This window comes from Anguilla anguilla, chromosome 14, assembly GCF_013347855.1.
Source record: "Anguilla anguilla isolate fAngAng1 chromosome 14, fAngAng1.pri, whole genome shotgun sequence".
NCBI classification, from domain to species: Eukaryota; Metazoa; Chordata; class Actinopteri; order Anguilliformes; family Anguillidae; genus Anguilla; species Anguilla anguilla.
The window spans coordinates 2,792,859-2,814,512 of NC_049214.1; the positions used below are offsets into that span (position 1 = coordinate 2,792,859).

Sequence of the window (21,654 nt, forward strand, 5' to 3'; positions counted from 1 at the left end):
TGTTGACTCAGCAGATATACAGCCCTCGAGCCCCCGCCATCCTTTCCGCTTCTTAACTACAGTTCTGTTCTTGTTCACATCTCCAAATAACATTTCAGAAGTTGCGTGAAATCCTAATGTATCATCTCCTGTGCTGGGGAGACAGAACTTTCAGTGTTCAGAACATAAAGCTGAGTGTGTAGGGAGTCGAAAGTACTAGCGCTGCCACAGCCAGCTCCCTGGCCTGTGTCCCAGATCTTCATTGGGGGGGGGGGGGGCTGTACATGGGGCTAACTTATCTGCCGTTTAGTTTTTTTTTTTTGTCATTGCCGGATGTTGCTTTATTCAGTTCTCACAACAGCCCTTCGTGAAATAAAACGTGTGTATAGCCTGAAAAACTGGAACTTCAGTCACACGTATCAGTCAATGACCAAAGATCCACAGTGCCTTGTTGTTGAAATGCTTATCATAAAGTGATAAGATAACCGAGTTGTATTTTTCCTGAAAGGCAAAACGGTGTTGAATGGGAGTGGAGTAAGGGGGGTGGGGAGGGGTGGGTCAAGTACTTCTAAAAGCTACAGTGTGCGCCACAATGTTGATTACTACATCTCATTGAAGGATCACAGAATGCGTTGTAAAGCTCTGAAGAACAAAAGAATAAGGAACTGGACTTCATTTTGTGAATTTCGGTGCAGCACAATGCTGAAAATGGATACGAGACACTTTTCAAAATGTATCACCGGTGCCCACTAATACTGAGAGATTTACAACACACAGGCCTTAATAAATCTTAGCCTTGCTGCGCTGCGCATTGTTTACGACTCTGCAAGCACGATTTCCGCAGGGCTGACGTTACAAAAAGCCTTGAGGCACAGCGATTTCTGAAGTGCGTACCATGCAGTTCACCGCTGTAATGCAGCATGGCATGGTCTTCTCCCATCGTCCATCTTCACCCAAACGATAATGTAGACACATTCTCAGGGGGGGAAAAAAAAGTACAAAAAAGGTGTTTAAAAAGGTACAAGGCTTGTCACTGGAGTGGTACACTATAGGTACAAACATTTTTTGACCCCTAGCCATGGTTTTAATAATGGCCTAAAAAGCCACAAGGCTTGTCACTGGGGTGGTACCCTATAGCAACCACCCCAGTTACCAAAATTTAGTAATGCATTTGTACCTTTTTGTTGGTAAAAAGGTACTTATTAGTGCCTGCAGAACATTGTTATACCTTTCAGGGTACATTTGGGAAATCTGTTCCTTAAAGAACACAAATGTACCTGTGCATGCTTACGTCCGTGATTTTAGGTCCATCAGGGTTTGGGGTCAAGTCCATTTCTATTCAGTCAGGTCAGGAAATTAATTAAAGTTTATTCATTATTTGAAAAATGCCTATAATGGTCCATCACAGGGGTGTCAAACTCCAGTCCTGGAGGGTCACAGAGTCTGCAGGTATTTGTGGTTCTCATTCAATTAAAGGCAATTAATCGTGTGCGGACTCATTAGCCAATCATTGACTTAAATTAATCACTCGTGAAAACCAGCAGACACTGCAGCCATCCAGAACTGGAGTTAAACACCACTGGCCCATGAGTTGTCAGTTAAGGGATTTAATTTTGAATTCATTTCATGAGATGGCTCCTTGGGTGTGTAAAAATGGTTCATCCTTGCGTCGTGCTCCGATGCCATGCTGGCCAATCAGGGAAGGTCTTCAGTGGATGTGTGTCACGGTTTAGATGACCTCAGACTTTACTGTTGTACTTTAGAACAAGACCTCTTGAGTAATGCTCCTGTGACCTCATATTTAAGTGTGTCATGAGGCCAAATAGCCAGCACCGGTCCTGGAGGGCAGGTGTGTACACTTTTTTTTCTTGCCACAAATTACCCCTGGCTCAGTGAGGCAATTAGTGTTATTTACCCAAAACTGGTTCACTCACAGATTAGACCACACTCACGGCCTGCGTGTAAGAACAAAGAAGTCTCCAGAATTGTCATCGTACGAAATTCAGATAAATATGGCAGAACACACAAAAATGACAGTGCTAATTACATAATTAAGAGACTAATTGTCTTATTTAACACTCACGACAGCTTCCAGACTCAGGGGTTGGGATTTATCAGCGGTTGGGATTTCAGAGTAATTTGTACTCTAAATAAATTTAACGAACTCATATCGGACGTATTAGCAATATTTATTGATAAACTTGCGTATTACCATGTCCCTGCATGGACCTCTCACCATTGGTCTAATCTATGAGTGGAATGACATTAGTGTATACAGGCAGTTTGCCAACTGAGCAAAGGTGATTTGTGACAACAAATACCCAAAAACGCAGTTGCCCCTCCCTGGAACAGAACTGCCCCAACTCCCCCAAACTTCTAAAACAGGGGTGGGCAATTCCGGTCCTGGAGGGCCGGTGTGTGTGCAGGTTTTTTGTTTTCACCAATTACCCCGGCTAAATGAGCTAACTGGCTGTATACACCAACACTGGTTCCCTCGTAGATTCACTCGTAGACTCGCACCACAGCGCACCACAACATTTCACTTACGAACACTTGGTCTTCGGGTGTCGTTCACACGCTCGTTAAGAAATGTAGCTAAAGTAAGACATGGCATGAATGTTTAGGGCCAATTAAATAATTAAGACCAGAAGTTGGCGTGAAATCCAGAAACAGACATTGTCCTCCTGTCTACCTCAGTTCCATAACCTTTCTGCGGCAAAACTGTCAAACTACACGTTTAACACGACATAAAGCTAGATAGTGTGTCAGCAATATCATTGACTGTTGTAGTTAAAAATCATACAAAAGCATGTTTCAGTACTTAGGTACATTTATTGTAAACAAAAAAAAAGACCTTACAATTTACAAGAAAATGGAGAAAACGTTTACATTTAATTTTCAATGCAGCCTGACATCCGGTTGCTGGACTAGAGACTGGACCAATCAAGAGTACACGCCGACTACATCAGTAAGTGCACAGCACGCCATCCATTAAAAATGAACTGCATCTTTTTTGACACCATAAGGACTGTACAGTGCAATAACGAACACGATGAAAAAAAAACAACGACAAAAAAAAACAAGAGCTTCGCACCAACACACAGGACTCACTTCGAGTAACAACCCTTCGACGACAGATCGTGGTGGTCGCGGTCGTCATCGTCGTCGTCGACGGCGGTTTTGGCCGCCTCGGCGACGGACCCCTGCCGCGTCGTGATGAGTCTTTTCAGGGACGCCACCTCCGCCGACAGGTCGGCGATGCCCCGCTTCAGGTAGAAGTTCTCGGCGTCGGCGTACGAGCCGTCCTTGAGGTCGACGATGAGTTTGCTGGTCACCGGGCCGGGCGACCCGGGGCAGAGCCGGTTCTCGCACCCGCCCTGGGGCGTCTCCGGGCGCTCCTTGTGCCAGCGGTCCGGGCGCGGGGTCCAGTCCGGGACGTTAGTCACTTGGAGGGACAGGGGGCTGAGGGAGGACTGCGCGAAACGGGAGGGCGCGGCGCACTCGGCGGCCGCCCGGTAGCACCCCTTGCCGGACATGTCGACGGGGGAGGCGGGCTTCCCGGAGGGGTCGTACTCGGGGTCGATGGCCTCCACTTTGATCTGGATGGCCCGAGCCTTGATCCGGAGCTTGTGGGGCAGGGCGGAGGGCCCGGCGTCCGGCACCCTCACCGTGGAGACGATGACGCTCCGGGGGTCGCGGGCGACGGGCGCGGGGCCTTTCGGGACCTGCTGCTCGTCTTCCCCGTCCGACGACTTGCCGACGGCGCCCTCGTCCCCGTCGGACGTCCGCGGCGAGCTGCCGGACGAGCTGGTGATCTGCAGGAACGGGGACGGCTGGGAGTAGACCCCTGGGAAAGGGCTGGCTAGGTAGTTTCGGTAGAGCTCGTACGGGTTGCTGCCCCGCTCCCTGCCCTCCCGGGCGTAGCCGCCGCCGCCGTCCGCCGGCTCCTGCTTGATGACCTCCGGGGACCGGCACGCCTCGGCCAGCGGGCTGCCCCGCGCCGCGGCGGAGGAGGAGGACGAGGTCTCGGAGGCGTCCGACAGGGCGCCGTGGGGCGAGTGCTTGATGACGGAGATGCAGCTGCTGCCCAGCTCCCGGGGGAAGGGCCCCTGGCTGGGGCCCGGCAGCAGATAGTCCTGGTAGAGGGCGGCCGTGCAGCTGGAGATCTTCTGCACCTCCTGGGCGTAGGCCGCGGAGCTGACCAGGCCGAACTTGAGCTTGAGCGACAGCAGCTCGGCCTTGAGGGTGGCGTTCTCCTCCCCCAGCGCCATCAGCTTGTTCTCCAGGACCATGTCGTTGAGCCGTCTCTTCTCCCTCGAGCGCTTGGCCGCCTCGTTGTTCTTCCGTCGCCGCTCCCAGTACAGGTTGTCCTTCTTTTCGTCCGGGATGAACTCCCTCTTCCTGCGGCAGTTGGAGCCCTTGACCTTGAAGGGCATGTTTGGGGACAGCTTTCGGCCCATCAGATCCTGGTCTTCCCCCTGCAAAGCCATGGCGAGCACCAGGGCGTCCTCTCCACAGTATGAGCCGGCTGACGGCGGTTCTTTCTTGATCGTCTGCATATTTCTCGATTTTTTTTCTAAGTCGGCGCGGGGTTCAAACTCACAGGTCACAAGTCATGTTGGTTCATTTGTTTGTGTAAAAATCACCCCCTTGATCCCACAAGCCAATATCACAGATTTGTGTTCAGCTGCTGGTAATTCCGAACGGTCTCCTTTGCGTCTTCCAGAGTACCTGTTGAAGAATCAAAACAAAAAGATTTCAGGAATTGGAAATGACAGCTAATTTAAGACCACTATTGCAAACTTCCCTGTTGATCGATCTTGACTCACACCACTGCCCAAGCATGATGAGTTCCTTTCATTTTGACTTCAGGAGACCCAAATAATTCACCCAACTTACGAGGTTACCTGGACGGTATATTTTACAGGAGCTTTTCTCATCTAATAACTATGTCGAAGGACCAACGACCCCATTTCAGTTAAGTATACTCAGTAGCATTCACCACACTATGAAGCAGCTCTGGGTATCTGCTTTTGAATGTTTTTTCCTCCCCAATTTGGGACACATAAGTGTGTATTTCTCAGGACTCAGCAGCAACCTCTGCTCTCAATTCAGGAGAGCACAAACATGTACTCCCCTCTGAAAGAGCACATGATGTTCTCTTCACACTGCAACTCAAATTGGTCTGCACAGACATGAGTCACAGGATGACACTGTGAGCAGTCTAAATGGGTCGACTTGGTGGGGGGGGGGCTGGTGTTGGAGATGTAGTCATCAAGGCTAACATGAGTGAACCCTCCCATCCTTGAGCCCATTGTGAATTATCCCAAGGAGCTGCTGCCCATGGTCAGCACTGGCACGGTCCAGATTCAATACCAGATCATGGGGCCCATGCACACACTGGAACAGATCCTTAACAGATACCAGTCCATGGGGCCCATCCACACACTGGAACAGAGCCTTAACTGGATGAGCCACCCAGCAGCCAGCTCCCAGGTTCTTACACATTTCTTATATGTGATGTGTGCACACTGTCTAATCTGTAGCAGTAGTCCCCACTAATGCCTTCCACAGGTGCCTCCAGTGAACATGACCAAACACGCCCCGTGTCAAAGAAAGAAAATAACTTTGCACTTTTCCAGGCTGAGGACACCCCCCCCCCCCCCAACCCCCAACCATAATCGAATCCTTCAAAAGGCTTAAAAAATGCATTGGGCTAATTTAATGGTCTTGGGGAGGAAATTCTACCCAAGTCATCGGCGTAATTCGGCTGTGAAAGCAGCCTTTGTTCTCTCCAAGGCGTCTGAATTCTCCGGTGCGTTTGATTGGTGCCACAGCCTCCACTACCACCACAAAAAACCACTCTCTTCAGGCAATTTTTGACTCATCACATAGTTGCAGGACGTAGTCACATCCATTTCACAACAAAGCAGGAAGTGCGTTTTTTTTTTTTTTTTTTTTTTTGCTGCATTCACGGCAGTCCAGACAGTTTAAGTGTTTTTTTTAATTAAACGTGTCGCAGAACTGGTGTTCGGTTACGTAGCAGTAAATTAGACGCTAAATAGTACAAATATAAAAATAGAAATTGTGAGTCAAATAAAAAATATACATAATTACAGAAATTCAATGCTGCTTTGTAGAGTTATGTTTTCTTATAATTACTAAAAATGTTAACAAAAATATATATGTTATTACGTAATAAATACTTCTAGTTACAAGAAAGGATCACATTATTATAGCTACTGTAATAACCTGGTCATCGTTAGTGGTCCACAACATGGAAGGCCTGCCACTGACCCCAATAACTAACCGTCTAACATATTTCAACTTGCTTACATTGTTATTAAGTAAAGAGCATAAGAAAGCACAATGCCACTAAATTAAGTATGCGTGTTTAAAAAATACATTAAAAACAAAATCAAAATATAGTCCATACACGTCCATATCCACATAATGGTTAAGGTTGGACTTGTAACTGGGAGGTTGCCAGTTTTATTCCCTGGTAGGGCACTACGGATGTACCACTGACCAAGGTACACAAGTCTGTGAATAACTTTGCTTGTGAGTGTGTGTGATAAAGAAATTACAAATTATTAATAAAATAATAAAAGCGGTTCAGATGACTATGATTAAGCTCCTTTATGAGCACTTTCACTTAATTTACAGCAGCAGCAGAGAATCAAATTTATTGCCACAAGATTAATTGCCTCATGTTGTTCATTATCTCAGCATTCGGCTGATACTGATACTGATAAGTTCATTTTGAGCCATTACCAGCCAATACCAAAATGACCCCGAGCATTCCTAACGATTGTGAGACTACCAATTACCTCATTATTGGGAGAAAAAGACAGCAGACCAAATGACTGACAGACGTCATTTGCTGGTGTTCTATTTAATGCTAGGTTTGACGCATTGGGAAATACTGGCTTCCTTAAAGCAATTTAGACAGTATTGGAATTTATTTTAATACGTACTGAGAGGAAACTATGAAGGCTTTAAGGTTGTACGGACAGGGAAGGAAATCAGACCTCCTTGCGATTCATCCAAGATGCACTCAGACATCGTGGGGAGCTTCTTGGATGCAAGCAAATGCACCTTAACTTCACACAAACGGGACGTGCTGTGACTCGAAGCAACGTGTGACGCCCAAAATAAAACTATTAACTGGAGAATAACTGCCATCAACACACAGCGTCAATGTTGCACAATGCTTGTACACCCTAATAAGATAATAATAATAATTAAAAGTTACATAATTTCACAAACATGATCGTTTCTAAAAATAGCAAGATAACTACCAACACAGCACTCAATTACATAAATAACAGTGCATGCGATATGTCGCCGTTTTTCCACAGTGCATACCACACATGACAGGTAGCCAAGGAGATTAACATCCTCATTCTGATTGGCTGGGCAGATATTTACTAACAATGTGTCACAATGTGTGTACATTGACATGGCATTTAGCAGACGCTCTCATTCCAGAGATGACAAAGCTTGTATCCTTTACATACAATCAATTTATACAGCTGGATGTTTACGAAGAAATCTGGGCGAGGTTCCTTTGGGCAAGGGTGCAATGGAAATACCCCCAATTTGTATGGGAATCAAACCTGCAACACCCTGGACATCTGCCCAGCTCTCCAAGTATTACCTACAGCAACCAAACCCCTACACTGCAATCCACATGTGCAGATTAAAGCATGATTTTGTAAAAAAAAATTTATTCGTAAATACAAGTTCTTAATTTTGTGGTGTTGCGTTTTCGTCACGGTGGAAAGCAACGCACTGTTATTCTGGCTGTTGCTGCAGTTTCCCACAAGTTCAACACTTTATTACAAACCCCGTGCCAACGGAAACTTGGACCCGTCTAGCTGATGGGTTTAAGCCATGATTTTTAACACCTGATTTTGCGACAAGCGCCAAGCACTGCTCCACGCAAAATGGCCCGCCTCCATCTGACATCAAAGTGATCCTGTCAGTATCAGAGAGGGATTTGTCTGGATGTCTGCCGGATTCCAGAACAGGCGTTTTTTTCGCGAGCGAGTCAAACCGGTGGCGGCACATCACACACAGGCTGAAAAATATCGTATCATTTAGCTGCTTCAAAACCCACAAAAAAAACAGCGCCTCTGTTACAGCACTGTGAGACAGGGGCTTGTGGGGACCTGGGAGCGATTCTTCTCTGCTGTGTTTGAAAGCCAGATCACAGGGGGGGCGAGTGAAAGGTGGACTGGTTCGGTTCGGCATCGCAGCGGAGTTTAGGCGAAAGGGGGACGCTGAGTGAAATGAAGCTGAAGCCTGGCACTGAGAGAGCCGGGCCTGGGATGTAGAGCACGTTCCCCACCCTCACCTTTAAACCCACCTTCTGAGGGAGATGTGTAATCTCTAAAAACGTCCTCAGTGAAGAACACGGCGCGGCGTGCAGGTGCTCCTCGCTCCTGGACGGAAACGCACACACGCGCACGCGCTCACACGCAAAAAACTGCTCTTACAACACCGCAGAAATCATTTTCAAGAGATCCGAAGTAGTGGATGAGAGGTCTGTGGACCTGGCCTTCAAACGACCATTCTGAATATCGCTGCAATGTGTAAGCGACGTCCGGTTTCACAGCTCATAAAGAACAGGATTCTCCTGCTGGTGAGATGTTACGGAGCAGGGGAGGAATGGCCGCATGTGGTCAGTCGAACTCAAGCCAGAAGCATGCCGCTGCAGTCCGTTTTTGCTGCTGTGACTGAACCTCTCTGACACGGCCATCGTCAACCACCATTCTGGTACCAACATCAAGACAACCTCTGACACGGCGCATTTTATGAGTCAATCACTTAATATTTCTACTCCACCATTACGTGTCACTGGACTCATAAGCCATCTTCTGGCATACATTTGATCATTAATAACCTCTCATTTATTACTGACCCAGGTGAGATGTCGGTGATTTACACAGGCAGGAGACTGTGTTTCATTTTACTTTTTTATTGAGTTCTTCTACATTGATGAAACGGCCAAACTCAAGCCAGCAAGGAGGGAGATAAAATTCCCCCCCCCCCCCCCCAAAACAGTGATTGGTGAATTAAATGGCAATTGGCAGGATTGTGAAGCCACATGAAGATAAATTCCTACATCCTTTCTGAAGGATCAAAGATTTTATTTCAACAAATATGTTGTAATTCCAGGTCGTCTGAGGACAACTAAAAAGCACCATAATAACCTCGTCCTTGAAATCCAGGCACTCAAAACCAGGCCTGTATATGACCATAATAATGCTGACGTAACATGCGAATCAAACAGTCATGACCATTTATAAAGTTGCGGCACGCCTACGTTGCAGCGAGCTCATCATGTTCTCCACTGTGAATTATGCAATTGGCTCAGCGGCGGCCTCGACTCAAGTTCTGCCCGGTTCAAATGATGATGTCATATCATCAGAATTCAGGCCTGCTACTGTGAGGCAATGAAGTCAACTGCCCTGCGCCAGAACATTTTGGCCATTACGACGGTTACGCAAAACAAGATCTCTCTCTCTCTCCCATGAACTGTGAATAGCCTAACACTTTTTTTTGCAAATCACCGATAACGCGGATGTTTACGACGAAACGCCGTTAAAATGTGGATGTAAAAAGGGAAAATAAATCGCAAATGACCTTCAACTTTCTGCTCTGAATAGACCTAACGTACGGCGTTCAGAGCAAACCACGACGCTATAATGGCCGTGATGTGGGCTATTGGTTGATTTGATGTATGAGCGAAGATACTAAAACATTCCGTCTGTCCGTTCTGAGTCGGAACAACGTAACCTGCAATAGCCTCGTTATCACAGGTCCCGGACAACGTTTGTTAAATGGAAGCCCGGGCTAAGAGAGACTGACTATCCCTGTCTAGCAACGGGTGTCATGAACAAAGGAATGCGGTCTGGCATTCTCATCACACGTGGTTGAACAAACAACGTAAAAACAAAGCAAAACCCACGGCGTAATCCAGACAATGGGGTTACGTATAAAGGTAGCTAATTTACTTTACATGGGAAATTAGGTTTTTTTTTTTTTTTTTTTTCGCCCAACACTTTTAAAAAACTGAGATGCTTTGTTAAGTGACCGAGGTTATACAGACATAATCATTGCTCCGGTAGCTTAATCGTATCTGATATGTTACATGAACTATCTTTATACAGTGAAACGTAACATTCAGACTGACGCCTCGTCATCCACGCGCCCTGAGAGAATCGAGTAGACTAGCCGAGGGCAAACTATTTTATTCTCGTACAACACAGGGGTAATTGGTAATGATGTTGCTCAAACTAATACAACTATCGGGCAACTGTGTTATTTTGTTGCTCGTTTTTACTTCAACTAGGCTAATGCATAATACAAACCATAATACAAACACAGTTACACTACAACTACAACCTGATGAGTTAGTTATAAACGGTGAATGGAAAGTTTTCCATTTGTAAAATACCAAAGAAACATCAGAAACGACGATCTTCCAGTGGCTTAATTTAACACCGTCACATCAATGCCCCAGATTCCTTCATTGTGCCCGGATTATAAAATAAGCGTGATCAGCTCCCCCCCCCCCCACCCCCTCCTCTACCCTCCCCTCCCTCACTGCCAGCAAATTCTGGGGCTGCGGTCGTTATGCAATATTTAGAGGAATTGGCATAAACTTGTTTTCAGAAATAACTGTCTAGTTAGCAAAAGCCAGTCTGAGGTTTAATATGCAGATACGAACGAAACAGCCCGATTCCAACAGGCGAAACAGGAATCCCATGCCCGCTAGCGAGCTATCCAATTATCCGAGCCAAAGACAGAAAACTACTGCTCTAACGTTGTGTGCAAAAATAGACACAATGATAAAGTAGCAGTCTATTAATATCGCCGCCGAAGATCCCGACTTTCTTGTGTCAAAACCACATACCGTGAACAGCACCCACCCTCGTCTATTTCTGGGTCACTATGCCATACCCTCGCTAGCCTGTTACAATGTTTACACAGGCTGGGAATATCTGATGCTAGTACAGCACAAAGATAGCCGTCTACGTGTATCGTCAGTGTTCGCTAGCGACCCAAGTTACATTATCCCTTTGGATTTGTCAACATAGCCACGTTTAACCTTAACTTAACCATCTAAAATGGAACAAACGGGTAGGACTGGAAAAATAAACACAAAACTCAGGTATAATAGTTAGCAAGTGATAAGTCGGCGATTTAGCTAGCTAACAGACGTAAAGTGGCGAGATCTCGTCTATTCAATTGGCTACAACACAGTCAACAAAACAGGCGAAGTAGGCTAGGCAGTCTATTTGATAATCTTAAAAACAGCGAATTTCCCCAAATGAGGTACTTTACCTTAATGAAACTCCAGCTTAATGCTCAAGATGCGGTTGTCCGTGCCACTGTACACTTCAAAATCACAGGTCGTTATACAGAGAAACTAGTTTCAGTCGCGTTGAAATCCGATTGCATTGAGGTGAACGGCGCTCCCTGCCTTTTTTCCTCCCGGAGAGACTGCTGTTTCACGGATCTGTGTTAGTAGGTCACTAAAGAAATGTATTGGCAGCGCTCAGTCATTGACAGTCCAACTGGCCAATCCAAATTTAGCATTTTCTGATTTCGACCAATGATGGCCTACGTTATTCCAGGGGACACATCAGTTTAATGCAAAATGTGTAGCAGTCTACGGTATTACCAATCCCGGACACAACAGTGTTTTTCAATTGCATAACCAGGCAGAGTGGAGTTGCCGTAAAACCGTGTATAGAGACCGGAGAATCAATGTGATGCTTCATAATTGCCCGACACAGGTCTAATGAGAACAGCATGGATTAGGGTTAATGGTGTAAATAATTATTTCAGTTTTTTACTAAGCTATAGTTAAAAGTCTTGAGTAGCCTATTGAAGTGGGAAGAGTTGATCAAGATTCCTTTTAAATGTGCCGTTTTTGTGCAGTTGAAGTTAATTCATTGTCCGTTAAAGCCGATTGTAATGCAGTAGCAGAAATCTTTTGAGAGTTTAAACTTGGGATAGCCTACTCTGGCTAAATTAAAGCTCCGGTGTCAGTAGTCGGCCTACCGTACTCAAACAGAACGGCTAAATTGTGGGGTTTTCAAAGATCATTCTTGCCTTCATACAGGAATGCGTTGACTTTCACGTGCTTATCATATCGCATGCTGAAATAAAGTGGAAACAACGAATATTTAAGCGTTTCGTGAAAATTGGATGTGAGTTAGCCTGCTTATATTAGTCTAAGTATAGGCTACCTTCCATATGGTTTCCGATTGTTATACGAACCGTTTAAAATGAAACACTGGACTGGTCCCAATCAACATTCACTTACATGGTCTCAGTCTGAAAACTCCCATTAAACTGTCCTGTCAGAAAATTCCCATTAAACTATGGCCCTAGGCCTTAGTCTGATTATGAAGGAATATTACAACATGGAAGCAATACAGCGATAGTTTTATCAGAATATGAATCAATTTGCATCATAGGCCGAGGCAAATAGGTTACGCAGCCTATCAACTTCAGAAAATATGAAATGGCCCAACTATAGCCTACAATAAAACTATACTTGATATGAGGACAGAGAAGAGCAACAGTGGCATCTGCTGGCTAACTGAAAAATAACTACATCGTGACTTACTCTTATCAAATAAAAAGAAAAGGAATTGGTGGGTTGGGTCTCTTCTGAACAGAAAATTGACACATTCTTACGTTTTAGCACGTGCTCCCAATGTAACCAGCAACGGAGTGGCATGAAGAGATATTACAAGGAACCCAGGAGTTGGACGGTTAAACGTGTCACGTGCGGGCCCAATGGCAATTGCATGGCGCCTTAAGGGTTCAGTGTTAGTGTCTTGGTCTTGGTGTCCTTGTTTTTGGTCAACAGATGCCAACCAGTGTCACACTACTCACCTGAATCGATTTGCTTCAATGTGCCTGTGTTTGTGGGCTACAGTAAATTAGCCTACGTATGCTACATAGAATCACTTATTACACGTTTATACACCCTCAATTGTGATATTTCTTATTCTTATAACAATGTTGCAAATTGTTACAGCTATTGGCTACATCTTAGAGTGAGAAAGTTTAACGCAAAAATAAAGGAGCACTCTTTTTTATCCTCTTAAGATCTATGTGTTAAAAAGTGATAAACGTTTTCTGTATTATGAACGGTTTAGAGGTTTAACGTGTCCAGTTGTATAACAAACTATTAGACTCAAATAATATAATTTTGAGTAGGATAGCCTATTTTTCTTTATCAGACCGAAATTTTATCGTTTAAATATTCATTACTTTTGATAGCAGTTTGTAGGACTATACTGATACAAAGTTGTCGTTTCTGCAACCTTCTTTTTATTGCATCGTATTTGCTGCTCCCTCACTCACGAGCGGTGTACATTATTGTCGTTTCTCTAGTGAGGATTGCCATCTAGCGGCGGCAATATGCATACGCACAGGCTAATGCTGGAACGTCGGAATCCACTAGGCTGGATCTTTCGAATGTTTGGTAAAGCGCTTCTTACTTAATGAATCTACAAAATACAGAGCGTCTGTTGGATTTTTTCCTTTTAAGTTTTGTCAGATTTTTTTTTTTTTTTTTTAAATGCGACTTGAGGCGAAATTGAGTCGGGCTTTTATAAATACGTTGAAAAATAACATGCTCAAAATAAATACTTTATTCTGACCGCCTAACGTTTATCCTTCTGCACTAGGTCAGCAGTGACACATCTGTTAGAGTTTAATTAACACTGGGCATTTTACTGTGAAATAGTCTGCATTCACTTTAGATAGTTTTAAAATTGTTGACATGTTTTGCGAGATGGTCATTACAGTGTTTATTTATTTTTCCAAATTATGAGAAACATTTCACGAAAAATAAAGGTAAATTACCTTTCAGTTAAAATATAAAATAACGTGGGAGCTGAATACAAAACAACCGCTACGTCAAACAACCAGAAAAGGCCAATATATCTTTATTTGACAATTATACAAACATGAATGCATCAGTAATCCAGTCCAAATATAAAAAATAAAAAAAACACAGCCTACAAAAATACTAGAGCCAAGAAAATTAGCGAACAATATAAAAACAAAACTTCGTCCCCCTGTGTCATGTGTGCGGGAAACACGGAGCGGTTCAAGATGGCATTCTGTCAAAGGGGCACGTAATGCAACGCTGCCACAAATATTAAACTGACCCTCGTGAGTTTCACTCTTAACTAAAACATCGCTATTAGAATTAGCACAAATGGCACCAGCGAGACAAATGAAGCCAAATGCGGTACAACGCATGACCACGCTATGCAATTCACAGGCATTAGAAGGAAAACACAATCGTTTACATTCAAGTTGTAAAGCATCTTAGTAAAAGTAACCTAGTAGCTAGCTATAGAAATAAAATACTTTGCTGGGATCCAAATAAGCATAACAAAACTCGCAAAGCAGTGTTACCTTGGACCCACGTGGTTAAAGCACATTGTTTTCTATCTATACATAACAGGGTAGTCTGAGCGCTCCAAACCAAGTAAACTTATGCAGTCGATTTTGCGAGTAACATTTGTTTCAAGCACTTCACCTCGGCACCAAGGGATGCCAGTTGGTTCCTTAGCCCACTCTCACCCGTTTCTCTTTCGTGTTCCAGAGGGAATGCGCTTTGCATTCCCTGACACAGTGTTCCATAATACCCAGCATCATTGTTGTTCGATAACTGTCTAAAAAGAGAAAATGCGCACGCACCGCTATTCTGGGGCGCGCGGGTCCTCGTGTTTTCCAACGGCTCGGCTTCTTCTCTCGTCGAAACTGTACGATCCGAGCCTCCCCAAAGGGCACTGAATCTTCTTGCCGCTTGGTGCTGAATGGTTTCTGGAAAATGTGCGTGTCTGGGACTCAAGAAATGTGTCGCGTTGCGCGCCGCTTCGCCAACGTTCGTCGGACGCGTAGCCGTCGAATCTGACGATGAAGTATTTTCAGCGACCGCTTCATCCCGACCTCTCGCAGAATTTGGGTTAAGGATTTGCTCGGTGTGCACTTTGGTGCTGGTGGCTTTGAATCTCAGTTTATGCGGTAAAAACTGGACATGCGCCCCCGATTCCTGCGCTTTCGGAGTTGACAGTTTGTCTTTAGCATTGTTTTCTCGGTAATTGGAACCAACCGTGCAGCATTCTTGCTGTGAGGGCGCGTTCTGCTGATGTACATAATTATTGCACGTACTTTGTTCTAGCCTCCGGGGAATGCGCGCACCATTCTTGCACACGTCGGAGTGGTTGATCGACGCAGGCTCTTGATTATGAGAATAAGTCGTTTCCATATCTTGAAACAATTTGCATCCTTGTCGGAAATCGAAAGTGCCAGGGACGTAATTCGCAAAGTGATGTCCGGTGTCCTCCCGGCGCGTAGCGGCGTTTCTGCTGCAAGAATATTCGTTCTTTTGCAGGGTGGCGCGAGGACTAAGCAATGTAGTTGCGAGAGGATCAACATTAGCAGGGGAGGTGACCGCGGGGACATTAGACGCGGCACTTAAAGAAAAAGTGTGATATGAATCAATGTGAGGAGGGGTCAGAGAATTCGCAAAATACGCAAATCTGTCGGAAAACAAATCTTTGGAAATGTCATAGTTATGACTCAGTTGCTGATTTGTTGTTGGGTAATAAAGGCAATCCTTGGTAATCAATCTGTTGGACGGAATTTCGTGATGGTCGACCGCAGGAACGAAGCGATACTGTACGGCCGAAAGCGTCGCCTTCAGTTTCTCGTTCTCGCGGAGAAGTTCAACCGCGCGCGTCTCCAGTAGAATCTCTTCGGTGCGCCTCCGCTGTCTCGACCTTCTCGCCGCCTCGTTATTTCGTCTCCGTTTAACCCAGTAACTGCTGTCCTTCTGCTCGACCGGCGTCAACTCCCTTTTCCTCCGAGATCCACCGGGGCACTCACCACCAGTGGGTGTCCACCTTAACCCATGGAGGGTTTTCGCACATAATCGGTATGGTCTGGCCGGACTGTCCCGGCAGCCTAACTCGTGATAAGATTGAAGGGGGTAACAAGTGGTAGACGAGAAAGTTGGAAAAGGGAAACTCTCGCTGTCCTTGTGTGCCTCGGTAGGTGTCCCCGTCATTCCACGGTGCAGCCCGTAAGCAATAGCAGACACCTGCGACTGCGAGTGAAGATCCGCGTTCATTATTTACCTTGGAAACCCGCGTCTTAACTTGTACAACATAGAACTGTGGCGCTGTGTGGCAAACTACAGACACATTTCTTTGGTCCTTTGTCACGCCTCTCGCATACCTTCGCAGATACTGGCAGCTGGACGCGCTGAAATTCATATTTCATATGTGATTGGTTTAGCTAGATCTGATTTTCTTGGTTGAGCTTTTGATTGGTTTAGCAGTTTTCTTTTAAGACATTAACGAATATCTTCGACAGCAAAGGCTAAGCGTTGTAATGTTACCCTTTCTCCCCAGGGGGACAAAAAGGAGGCTTTAACTTGAAAGTAGCCTATATACCAAATGCTGAACTGGAGCTACAGGTAACTAGACTTGTGGCCTTAAATCCAAATCTTTAACTTATTAAAGTAACTGAACCAAAGTTCATTATTTTACGTTCCTCCTCCGAACCACAAGTCGTTATGTCAATAGTTACATTTAAAAAAATCTAAAATAAAATTTCAGTTTTAAACCAACTCTATTGAGCTACTCTCTACACGCAGACAGCACACATTATCAGTATTTCGGCTCTGTATGTTCATTTAACACTAAGAGCGGATTATCACTCGAAGCTGTTTTATTAGAGGTCCGGGATCTGTGTTCTGCCGAACTGCCTGAAAGCGCGGTTCACATTGGAACCTCGCCGCGTGCGCTTCTGCTTCTAACAATTATTCAGTAATTTCAGTGACCGTACGTGCCGCGATCACACGTAAGTGACTTCCCCATCTTACCTTCTCAGGTTGTGCCTCTTTTCTCCCGTCTTGCGTTAAGTGTTCTGAAACAAATGATTTGGAAAGCAATAACGTACACGATGCAATTCAGCTGCATGTCTTCGGTGAATAGTTCTGAACTTAACTTAGTCGTGAATTACACTTAAATATAGACCTATTCCATTCTGTCATCAAGTCATTGCTAGGCATCAAGTATAATCAGCTCATTCAGTTTTAATTATTTTGGCATTACATAATTTGCGTTCCAGTGAACACCAGTTGGCGAGACTGAACCTACAAATCTGGCCTGTTTCTACAATAGACTCTCACTGAACTGAAATGAGTAGTGATTCATCACCAGTACATTCAATTCAGTTGAATTTGGTCGTGCATATCTTGAATTAAAGATCTTCTTCCCTTGTTCCACCAGGAAACCGATCTTGAGCTTCTAATTAGGCTATAGCATTTGTCCTTATAATTTTATTTTATATTAACTGTTTATGGTTATTTATAACTTGTATCCAGTGTTTCAGTAAAAAATACTTATCTACATTTCTGTAACATTTGAAAGACATATTTCGTCAACTTATTTGTCAGTTTGACTCTTAAATTCAATTTAACTGTCTTTTTCATGTTTACTATTCAGTATTTTAGCTGTTATTTCAACATCCGTAATTGGGCTCTTGGAAGAGCCCTAGATCTTAACAACTCAGAGTAAATTAAAAAAAATTAAAAAAAGAATTCTCATTTACTGGTCAGCAATACTGAACTTATAGTCACACAAATACAAAAAGCAAAGATGCTGTGCTTAAGTTATCCAGAGTATCCAACATAATGCGGAATCTGTTCATATTTGACTTATATTTTTCATTTAGTTTAATAATTGGAGGACAGTCATTTATTTCCAACATGCCATAGCACATCCATAAATATATATCATGCACAACGTAGCCTATCACAGTTAAAAAAAATGTAATGCCTCCTGAGAATATTATGTTGTATTTAAATGCCGCATTAGCAACTGTCTTTAACAGAAGATGACATCAAAAAACTGGTTATGAATACTCAAATACACCTTTTTTTCAATAATGTATCGTTTTATTGGACACTCCACGTGGCTGGATGTACACAATATATGGGTAACGTTTGCTATAGTTATAAAAGAAGACAATCACTTTTGTGAGCTTTACAAAAAACCACGCTCAGAAAAAAAATAATAGCGGGTACCTGGTTGCTAGGACACAAAGAGACGTCATACCGCTGGCTAAACAATTCCCGCCAAGGACAGGAAGGTGAGACAAATTACACGGAGCTGTGTTTTAAAAGTTTGTTCTTCAGACTGAATTTACAAAAGAAAAACAAAACAAAAAAACATTAACATAAATTACAAATTCTTTACAGCGGGGGTTAAAAAAATGAATAAAACCCAGTAATATCAATGACCGGTTACCTCCAAGGGCTGTTGTATGGAACATAATGATACGTCAACACATTTCTTCGCGTCATTCGGATATCGTTTTCCCACATTGTAAGCTTCACGCAGATTAGTCGCATGTACGTGTTTGGAACGAAAGTCTACCACGAAATTGAATCTGCGGAAGAGTTCTCATCGCAAAAAATATTGTTTGCGGCGTGTCCAAAATGGCCGTCCCTCCGTTCTCGAGTCATTCTCATTGTCCATTGATTGAGGCAGGGCTCAGCAAAAACGGTCCAGCGCAGGAGGGTCAGCTTATACCCCGAGGTTAAATAACTGGGGTAATTTCTTTGTAAATGCGACCACGTGTACAAACAAAACACAACAAAATAGTTTTTAAAACTTTAACTCGCACTTTAAAAACCACAGTATGATCTTGTTTTCTTCTTTTTTTTTTTTTTTGCATGTACCAGGAAATGTAAAAAGTTATGAACATCAAAAGAATCCAACTTCAGGAATCCTGGGAGCAAAGTCTCGCGTCATGTTGCACAGCAACAGTAAGAAAACGAATTCTTCTGAAAGGCTTTGCAACACTTCTCATAGTAAAACACTGTCCAGCGCTAGTGGTGCTAGCGCTCCCTCAGAACTGGGGGGGGGGGGGGGGGGGGGGGGGGGGGCGTGAAATAAACACGATTCTTCATTGGACAGTAAGTCAGTGACAAGCAGCTTTCACAGTTCCAAATTCCAAAGCCGGGAGGGTACAGGTTCCAACCTCAAACTCTGCCGGTGCACCTCCACGCCAGTGACCTCAAAAGCAACCTATAAATAACAATCATTTATTGGTCTCTTTATACATTTTTTTTCTCTCTCAAATGCATTCCCTTCACTTTGAAACAAGATAAAAAGCTGTTGTACTGTTCATTAAAAAAAACAAATAAAAATAAAAAACCAAACACATCTCATTTCAAAAGGCAGGCTTAGCTCTTTTAAAAAAAAATTTTTTGGTCTGGGTTTGCCACCCCCCCTACTCCCCCTTTCGCCCCCAAACAGGGCGCCTCACCCCCCTCCCATTCTACGCCTCCGAGTGAACATCGGGGTCCTCTGTGGACTGGGTGTCGTTGTCCCCCAGCAGCTCAGTCTCGGGGACGGGGGCGTCGTCTCCGTGGAGACCGGCCTGGGACGCCCGGTCGGCCACGCCCCCCCGCCTCCTCCGCCGCGGGCCCCGGCCCCGCCCCCTTGCTGTCCTCCAGCAGCAGCGCGGCGCGCTCCGTGCCCGAGCCGTTGGACGGGGCGGTGGTGACGTAGCCCGTGCTGGTGGAGCCGCTCCCGCTGTGGTGCGAGCCGGCCTTGGGCGCGGCCGAGGACGGGTGCGCCCCCGCGGCGGCGGCGGCGGCGGAGCCGGGCGGCGCCATCTGCATGGGGATCTGCATGGGGTAGAAGTTCTGCAGGTGGTACGGGTAGGCGGGCATGGGCTGGTACCCGTTGACGGGGATGTAGAGCTGCGGCGGCGGCACCATGGGGCGCAGCTGGCCCTTCATGGGCAGGAACTGGGGCTGGGGAAAGGGCGAGGCCTTGGGCTTGGGGCCGGCGTAGCGCGCGGCGCCGCTCACGTTGCTGACGGGGCTGGTGCTGAGCGAGCTGGTCTGCGTGGCGGTGCTGGCGCCCGAGGCCTGCGCCGAGCTGTTGTAGTTGGACAGGCTCTCCCAGGCCCGCAGGCGCCCGTGGATCTCCTTGAACCGCGGCCGCCGCGCCGGGAACTCGCTCCAGCACTCCAGCATCAGCGCGTAGATCCAGCTGGGGCAGTCGTCCGGGCAGGGCAGCACCTGCCGGCCCCGCACCAGCTCCACCACGTCCTGGTTGGAGTAGCCGCAGTACGGCTGCAGCCCGTAGCTGAAGATCTCCCACAGCACCACGCCGTAGGACCAGACGTCAGAGTCCGTGGAGAACTTGCCGTAGGCGATGGCCTCCGGCGGCATCCAGCGCACGGGGAAGGGGCTGCCGCCCGCCAGCTTGTAGTAGTCGGCCGAGTAGACGTCCCGGAAGAGCCCCAGGTCCAGGACCTTGACGTTGAGCTTGTCGCAGACCAGGATGTTGCGCGCCGCCAGGTCCTTGTGCACCACGTGGTGGCTGGACAGGTACTCCATGCCCGCCGCCACCTGCGTGACCACGTGCAGGAAGTCGGACTGCTCCAGCGCCGAGCGCACCGTCTTGCCGTCGTCCGAGCCGCCCACGTCCGAGTGGGGCGAGCGCATGACCAGGAACTCGTGCAGGTCGCCCAGGCCCGAGTAGCCGAACACCATGCTCATGGGCTGCTCCTTGGTGACCACGCCCAGCAGGCAGACGATGTTGGGGTGCTGGAGGCGCGACCGGAGCATGGCCTCGTGGCGGAACTCCTCCCGCAGGGTGCCCTCGTCCTTGTCCTTCACCGTCTTGATGGCCACCACCTGCGTCTGCTCCCCGGGGGCCGTGCCGTACAGGTGGCCCTTGTACACCTTCCCGAAGCGGTCCTCGCCCAGCTCCTCCATGAAGCGCACGGCCGACAGGTTGATCTCCCTCAGCTTCGCCTGGGGGGGGGGGGGGGAAGGGGCGGGGGGGCGGGACAGACATGACACTCAGTTCACCCTTATAATGTTTTAAAGGCACCGGTACACTAATATAACTGGACAAGGTTAGGGCGTGGTGCAGGCTGGCGTATGGGCGCATGAGTTTGTAGACCTGGGCTATTCAGCTGTCGGGACAGAGGTCAAATGCTGCCCTTCATAAACATACTGTTCACTGTGATCATTGAGAATAAAAAGTATTACAGTATTACACAGATGCATGAAAACCTGCAACTGTGTTCCGGTGTGGGCCTGTGTGGAGCATCAGGTATGATGGAGGTAATGATGTGTGTGTTTGTGGTTGTTTCCATTTTTAACTGGTAGGGGGCGCTGTATGCTCGCCGTTGCATTGAGATCAGAAGTGCGCATTACTGCCCGTATGTGGGGTTGTGCTGAGCTGAGATGTGGTCTCAACTGGGTGCGCTGTTGCTTTTGGGGGGGGGGGGGGGGGTTGGGGACAGAGTGCACTGTTGTAATTGGGGGGCCAGGGTGCACTGTTGTAATTGGGGGGGTCAGAGTGCACTATTGAGATTGGGGTTGTGATTTGGGTATGGGGGGGGCATACCTGGTGCTTGTGCTGGTTGAGCAGCGGCAGCTCCACGTCCTGGCTGGGGGAGGCGGTGAGCTGGCGCCGGGGGGGCGTGTCCGAGGACTCCTTCTGCTTGTTGCGGCACATGCAGACCAGGAAGAAGAGGCAGGCGATGACCAGCGGGATGGCGATGCTGGGAATGAGGATGTACAGGATC

General features: G+C 46.4%; 3 protein-coding genes across 3 annotated transcripts in view; all 3 read right to left on the reverse strand.

Annotated features, from left to right (window-relative positions):
* Positions 1-2,791: 2,791 nt before the first annotated feature.
* On the reverse strand, positions 2,792-11,562 carry nfil3 (nuclear factor, interleukin 3 regulated). Its single transcript, XM_035392334.1, has 2 exons — positions 11,335-11,562; positions 2,792-4,710 (listed from the first exon to the last, which is right to left on the reverse strand). The coding sequence occupies exon 2, from the start codon at positions 4,536-4,538 to the stop codon at positions 3,087-3,089; it is 1,452 nt and encodes a 483-aa protein (XP_035248225.1). The 5' UTR covers positions 4,539-4,710; positions 11,335-11,562; the 3' UTR covers positions 2,792-3,086.
* Positions 11,563-14,033: 2,471 nt separating this feature from the next.
* LOC118212975 lies at positions 14,034-16,304 on the reverse strand. Its single transcript, XM_035391556.1, has 2 exons — positions 16,267-16,304; positions 14,034-15,569 (listed from the first exon to the last, which is right to left on the reverse strand). Exons 1-2 carry the CDS (start codon positions 16,302-16,304, stop codon positions 14,519-14,521), a joined length of 1,089 nt encoding a protein of 362 aa, XP_035247447.1. The 3' UTR covers positions 14,034-14,518.
* A 1,670-nt stretch (positions 16,305-17,974) lies between these two features.
* ror2 (receptor tyrosine kinase-like orphan receptor 2) overlaps positions 17,975-21,654 on the reverse strand; it is a 25,490-nt gene continuing 21,810 nt past the window's right edge. Inside the window, 3 exon segments of the mRNA XM_035389895.1 lie at positions 17,975-19,506; positions 19,508-20,872; positions 21,474-21,644. Of these exon segments, the coding sequence (XP_035245786.1) occupies positions 19,381-19,506; positions 19,508-20,872; positions 21,474-21,644 (1,662 nt within the window). The 3' untranslated portion in view covers positions 17,975-19,380.